Source organism: Ixodes scapularis, unplaced genomic scaffold (assembly GCF_016920785.2).
Source record: "Ixodes scapularis isolate PalLabHiFi unplaced genomic scaffold, ASM1692078v2 PGA_scaffold5__190_contigs__length_132052651, whole genome shotgun sequence".
NCBI classification, from domain to species: Eukaryota; Metazoa; Arthropoda; class Arachnida; order Ixodida; family Ixodidae; genus Ixodes; species Ixodes scapularis.
In genome coordinates this window covers 14,680,565-14,687,888 of record NW_024609880.1, presented here as the reverse complement: position 1 = coordinate 14,687,888, position 7,324 = coordinate 14,680,565, and the positions used below count along the sequence as shown (strand labels likewise).

General features: G+C 49.6%; 1 protein-coding gene across 1 annotated transcript; it reads left to right on the top strand.

Moving 5' to 3' along the window:
- The first annotated feature begins 752 nt into the window (after positions 1 to 752).
- LOC115322928 (protein ANTAGONIST OF LIKE HETEROCHROMATIN PROTEIN 1) lies at positions 753 to 2,027 on the top strand. Its single transcript, XM_040222558.1, has one exon. It carries the CDS (start codon positions 753 to 755, stop codon positions 2,025 to 2,027), a length of 1,275 nt encoding a protein of 424 aa, XP_040078492.1.
- Positions 2,028 to 7,324: the final 5,297 nt, after the last annotated feature.

The window sequence follows — 7,324 nt, the reverse complement described above, 5'->3', positions numbered from 1 at the left end:
CTGACGTCACTGGTATGGTAGAACGCTCCTCGACCCCGAGTTGTGTCGGCTTCTGCGCGTTTTGCTCGGCGTTTCTTCCGTCCCGGAAAATAAACATCTAGAGCAATTACAAACTGCAAAATTGCCAAGGTGCAGGCGAGCTCGTGTATGTTGATCGTGACGCAAAATCCTGAGACTGAAAATGAAATTTGAAAGAAAAAGTGGAATACCCTAGTTACACGGGCACCCTTAACTGCAGTTACGGCAAACTATGGTTACGGGCGCTAACTGCAGTTACCGGTAACCGCGGTGCGCGTGTGTTACACGGAAGTCCTCTTCTCAGTCAGCCTATGTGGACGATCACGTGGTTGCCGTCCAGGCGAAGATATACTCATGATTTATGCGACTGAACTTTAAAAAAAAAAACATTAGTTTCAAAAGTTGATTCAGGTTATAATCAGTTTGTGGTTATTTAAGACAGTTCGTGGTCAAATATGTTCGTTTAGCTGTTCAGCTTTCGGTAAAATACAAAGTCAGCCTGCTAACACTGGTAGTGATCGACTGCTTTAAATTGGTTAGCCGACACGACAGCCGAAACAATCCATCGCTTCCGGCTTCCGGTTCGCTCAGGCAGGGTAGCTCAGGTTGACCATTGACCGGCTTTGTTTCTGTCGCTTTGGTCTCACGTGCTTCGTATCTTCGTCGGAGCCACGTTGCTGTGTATTGTGTTCCCCTCCGTCAGTGAGGTTTGCATCTGCACGCCGTAACGTGGAATGGCGTTGAGCACTCTCAACAATCCTGTGCTGGACGATGAGGACGAATGCAACTTCTGGTCGATGTTCGCCGCTCATCAAGCCGTGCTTCAACGGCGATGTATGCTGGAGCAAAGTGTACTCGCCGAGATCGACGAACTGCTCTCAGAGCAAAAACGCGCTGAGAGACGGCGCAACCGGCTTGTGCTAGCGGCTGCGCGACTCTGCTCCCGCGAGCGGCATGTGTGGGCGTATCCCCGTGCCAGGTCTTGGTACGAGACAACGCTCCCGTACTTTCCTGAGAGCACGTTTAGGGAGAACTTCCGCCTAGACCGCAGCACCTTCCGGTACGTAGTAAGCGTATGCGAGTGTATGAGACGAAACAACACCAACATGCGTCAAGCTATCCCTCTGGAGAAGCGTGTGGCTATTGCCTTGTATCGCCTGGCGACCTCGGCAGAAGACAGAACTGTCGCAAATCTTTTCGGCGTCAGCCGGTCATCCGTCAACATCATTTTCAGAGAATTTTGTGAAGTTCTGGTGCAGCGCATTGAACCACGGTTTGTCAAGTTCCCTCGACCCAATGACTTGGCTGAACACCTGCGCCAATTTGCAGCAGTTGCAGGCTTCCCTCAAGGGGTGGGCGCCTTGGACGGCTGCCACCTCGAGGTGTGCCCTCCGAAGGATCATGACTCAGACTATCATAATTATAAGGGGTGGTATTCCACCATTCTTTTGGCTGTAGCCGACCACGCATACAGGTTCCTGTACACAAACGTTGGATCACCTGGGAGGAATCACGACTCAGCTGTATTCCAGCGCTCACGGCTTCCGGGCGTCCTGGCTGGCGATCTGTTTCGGTCAGAAGCCAAAACCTTTGAAGGGATCTCTGTTGGCCCTGTCCTTCTCGCAGATCAGGCTTTCCCTCTGCAGTGCCACATGATGAAACCCTTCCCTCAGCCTGGTAGTGTTGGGTCCCCCACACGGGCTTTTAACTACCGTCTCTCCAGTGCCAGGAGAGTCGTAGAGAACGCATTTGGTCGGCTCAAGGCGCGGTTTCGAATCCTTCACAAGGGACTGGAATCGGACATCGAGAGTGTGAACACCATTGTTCGCGCGTGCTGTGTGCTCCACAACATATGTGAGCAGCTAAATGATCGCTGTGAGAAGAACTGGCTCGACACGGTGCAGAGCGACGACAAGAATCGGCCCCAGCCAGTCCGCTTCACCAGCGTGGAGGAGCCATCAGGAGTGGAAGTTAGGAATGCCCTTGCGAAATACTTTTCCGCAAACTGAACAGTTTGGTATGGCTGGCTTCTGTGCCTGTGCGGCCCTGCTGTGTTGTGCTGTTTGAGATGGTACTATCGCGAACTGTATGAGAGGGAATATCTGAGCGTGCGGCAAGTATCATTGGAGTCTACCGTGATGCTACGTGGTTGCCGCTCCTAGAACCAAGGTGCAGAGAGCAGAGCAGAGACGCAGCCGCACTACTCTCTCTACCTTGGTTCCAAAGCGGCCACAGCAAAGCGTGGCCGCTTTGGAACCAAGGTAGGTCTAAATCTTAAAGTGTTCCGTGGAAATCCTGATTTTGCGACTTGATTTTTTTGTGAATGAATATACTTTTTTTTTAATGACTTGAGTATATTTCCACATTGTGATCATTGTAGCATTACCCGCCATGGTCAACACTCAAACTGGGACGAAGGAACATGCATAAAGGAAATGATCTGGGGAGTCTCACATATATTCAAAGCATAATAGAGATCTGAATTATTCTTGGTACAAGGTTTTTGGTTTGACTGCTTTTCAAAGTCGTCATTATTGCAGCTTGTCCAACTCTGCATGCATATTTCATTAACAGCAGCACATGTAACATTCCCCGAACATATGTACAATCTAATTACAAGTGCACTGCTTCACCTCCTTCACAATTCAAGCCACCCTGGCATCCGAGCAATGCAGCGGCTCTTGAGCATTACGCCTGACCCACAATCAATGCCGATGTTCATCTCAGGACTTGCAGATTTGTTTAGTGCCAATGTGCGTAGACTGACACATAAGTGTGCTGCTTCAGTCACTCCCGCTGCTTAACGCATGTTTTAAGCATGTGCTCACGGACATAGTGGTGTCCCTATCACCATCTCAAAGATCAACCTATTTGCTCACCTGCATAGATTGGTATACACGGTGGCCAGCAGCCGTCCAGATTCCCAACACTAGAGCAGACACCATCTCCAAGGCCTTTGTCAGTGGCTGGGTGGCTTGCTTTGAATGTCTGTCCGTCGTTATGACTGACCAAGGCCGGCAAGCCGGGACGCTTGTACTTCAGTGTTTTAAGTTTGCTTACTTTTGCCCGAAATCTGGCAAGCTGGGAACCAGTAATGCAGTGGCCAGCGCTTTTTGAAATTGCTTGGAAACGCATACAGTATTGCACTCGTGCAAAATGCCTCGGCCGCGAAAACACAAGCAGCAAGTTTCGTCAGGTCACAATAATTATGGCAAATATCTGAAACTGAAACCGAAACTAAGGTGCTAACTGGTATCCAGAATTCATTTCGTGGAATCTTCTCACTGAATCAAGGCGCCAGGGGCGTCTCGATTCGAGAGAAAGTTTATTACAAACGAATCAATGTAAAGAATTGCGTCAGCAGGGCAGACCACTGTCAAGATGGGTTCCTACAACTGCTGACCTGCTCTTGCACTACAGTCAAGGTGCACTTGATACGACAAACGACAAATATTTTTTTAAGGTGCGTTTCACTGATTCTACGACCAGTTTTAACGACATTCTTGTCAAGATACAATGGAGACGACCCATTGAGTGCAGTTACGTTGTGGCCTCATGTGGAAGAGTGTTGTTCATCCGTGCTAAATATGTCAGCCTGTGGACCAAACAAACACTCAGTAGCTGCTATTAATGCATCCCTCGTGTATTGCCATCAGAGAACCTGATGTTCCAAGAGTAATGAGAACTTCATAGCCACCCAGCTTTCCCACAAGAATGTTTGTACACCTTTCATCCATCAAATTGAGTCATTGCCATAACCTTAAAAAAACAAGGATATTTTCGTTATCCCAGTTTTCCCCAAGTCTGCAGGAACAGCAAAAGGCGCTACAATCATGAGCGTTCGTCTGCTCCTGACGGCTGCGCACCAACCGCAATCTTTAACAAATGGTGCATGCGAGTGGGCGCAAGCTTTAGCGTCAGAAATCCCATTCGTTATAGTCCCAAAAGTTTAGCTCGTCTTGCGACCCTTTGGCAACATAGCCCTACTTTTTATTTTTTTTTCGATTCAAAGTATGCTTCCATCATTCGAAGCATGCTAGCCTGCATATCGTTTGACTCTTTTTGCAGCCACAGCAGCTCCTTCTGCCTCTTCAGCCTTTTTTTCTCCATTTTTGCAGCTCGTTCTGTCTCTTCGGAATGCATGGTGAGGAGCTGCTGCATAAGGGAGGCAGCTGGCCGCTTTCGGCTTTTGTTTTTCCTCGTGGCAAAGCTAGTACTTGTACCGCTGCTGCCACTAGTGGTTAAGTAGCTGCTGCTGGGGCTTGCACCATCAGTCAGGCCCACACTCTGCGAGCCTGGGGAATGAGCCAGCGCAGATTCATTGCCACTTCCAGGCATGGTGCAGTCCTCGTGAGGCATATCGTCATTGTCGTCGTCCTGGTCCCACGAGACAACCACCTCGGCATCATCTGCAATCTCATCAACTAGTGGCACCTGTGTATGACAAAACAGCGAAGACAACACATCGATATCACGCCACAACAAAATTTCTCCTAACACAACTCAATCCCGGCTGCAGCTTGACCCGAGCATCCTAACTGCACAATCTGTGGCCTGCATACTGTATACCAACCTAACTTTTTCAAAATAGTGCACCCAGCTATGCTTTGCCTCACACTACACTGGACCAGAGCCAACGTTACAGGCCACCAGCACCAGCACGAGCCAGTTAAAAGCTGGCTAGCGATTTGAACCATACAGTCTGTACCTTGGGTTGTAGTTCAGCACCCGGAAAGAAGACGTATAACAGCGCTGTACAAAAGCGATGGGGCATGGGCAAGAGCCGTGGCGTCCCATAATACCAAAAGTTACTGTCATGCATTGTTTCTAGCATAGGTTGGAGTCCCCTTAATATTATATGTTGAGGGAATGGTGTGGCATGCAGCAATGTATACGCCGCCTCGGTGTCTCCGGGGCAAGAGCGCTGGCCTACGGATCCCCATGTGGCGGGTTCGAATCCCGGCCGAGATGCCCGCAATCTGACGGAGGCTTATTGCGGAGAAGGCACCGTGTGACCGAGCTTTCGGTTGCACGTCAAAAAGATCCGTAGGTGGTCCAAAATAATCCTCAGTCCTCCGCTGGCGCGTGCCAGATGCCTGTCGTTCATTTGGCACGTAAAACCCCCAAATTTGACTTCTAGCAATGTATACTGTGTAGGCCAAAGCATGAAGGCTAAATTCTGGTTTAGCGCTACGACCGCCTGCGCTAGGACCGCCTGCAAAAGAGTGCTAATATCAGGTGCTATGGCAACCAAGGGCTGCACAATCCATCGGATGCGACAGAAGCGTCTGACCTGGCATAGTGAGTCGGCAGTGGCCTCCAGTTACAACAGTCAATAACCCTGTACCTGCAGTTTACCCGTACTGGCCTCCAATTACAACAGTCAATAACCCTGTACCTGCAGTTTACCCTGAGCATTGGCTCAGGGTAAACTGCAGGTACAGGGTTATCGACTGTTGTAACTGGAGGCCACTCCCGACTCACTATGTCCGGTCAGACGCTTCTGTCTGACCTCATACCCATACCTCATATACCCTATAAACTAACAGGTACTTGTAGGCCTGCAGAGTAGCAGTGCTACCATTGTGACTACATGATTTAGGAGCCGTTGTAGTTTTAATGTGAAGCCGCTCAAAAAGCAATCCCAGTAGTTTGTAGCATCCATGTGTGATGAAATAATAATCAATAATTTCGCAGTAGCAGATCTATCAAATCACTTGTCTCTGCTTCCCACAGAGGCGGCGATTGTGGGTTGGTTCTCGTTCTTCACACAACTTATCCTTGTTCCTGGACTGCTGGGCAGGCTTGAAGCAAATAAGAACTAATCTCGGCACCTTTCCTAGCTCTTTTGGGGCAGTCCCACCGGCATATTGCTGCTCTTTATTTGAAAATATGGTGCAAATAAAAAAAAAACACCTGGTATGTTAAGCATGCTGTGGTGAACAATGCAACGATTGGAATGGTTCTATTATTTCATTTTAGAGACAAGCGGTGTAATGCAGGGCACAGCACAAAGACACGCTAAAACATAAGAAAAGGCAATGTTTCCACAAAATCTTATCTGAAGAGCTACCGTAGTCCATCATAGCTTCGTCCCACTAGAGCGACAAACACCGTTTTTTGTCCGGCGACACCACAAAGTTCCGTGTCGCCGAGGCTGTCCCACTGCAACGACCAACACCCGCGACATTCGCCGACAAGCACCGACAAACGATCGACGACGGACGAGTTCTTGTCTGTCGTTGGACTTGAAGCGCAGCAAGCAGTCCCACTGAGGAAGATCTCTCAGAGACAAACTTATCCTCCTCGCCCGTTTATGCCTTCTGTTGCCTCCCTTGCCACCCTTCTACCCTTCCTCCCGGAACAAGAAGCCCTTGGCGGCCAAACCTCGTTCCCGGCCGCGCAGTTCCGGTCTCTCGATTGCATGTAGTGGTCGCGGGCGCGGCTTGCTGGCTGGTGCCGGGCGATCGTGTTGCAAAAGGGAATTCGCTGTGGCTGGTTTTGCTCGCGAAAACTTGGTGCGCGAGGTGGTGCTTCAAGATGCCGAAGTCTACGCCCCTGCATCAGGATGGCTACACCCATGTTCGAGGACTGACCAAAGAGGCCGCTCACCACGAGGTAGGACACGACGTTTCGCGGCAAGCCATTCCGGCAGACGAGAGACTTGTGGTCACGTTCTGTGATAATCAGGATGCCGTATTGTCCACCAAAGAGCGCCTGACCTCGACCATTTGAATATGAAGTTATAAACATCCTCAAAATCAGCAAGAAATTCCGTGGCGCTCACCTAGAATGCCTCGAACGGCCCAAAAAAGAAACGATTCGGGTATTTCTAGTTCGGAAAAAGTGTGGTGTCGATTGTCATGACTGTTTACGGAAAGTCGCCAACGGCAAATGAAGAGAAGCGGAAGCTTTAATCAAGTAATAAAATGATTGTCTCCACTTTAACCGTGTTTGTCGGCGCGTTTTATGCCCAAAGAACAAAACACGAAAACTGCGTCGCCAGATTCAGTTTGTCTGTGTATTTTGAAGTGTTTTGCTGACAACTCCAGTCCCACTAGGAAAAAGTTTCCTTGCCCCCGTGTTCTGCGTCGTGTCCGCCAGGTGGGACGGCGGACTCCGACAAACAGGCTGTCCGTCGGTGTCGTCTGTTGCTCGTTGTCGTGTGTCGCTGTTGTTTGTTGATATCTGTCGCTCTATTGGGACGCGGCTATCAACGCACTGCATTGGAACCATTTTTACGGGACTAATCAGTTGCACCGATTGCCACTAGGCGAGCACCCCTAAAAGAAGCGTATGGTGACGT

Bases quoted from the DNA above. Each gene is read 5' to 3' on its own strand.
- LOC115322928 (XM_040222558.1), top strand. From the start codon at position 753: ATGGCGTTGAGCACTCTCAACAATCCTGTGCTGGACGATGAGGACGAA.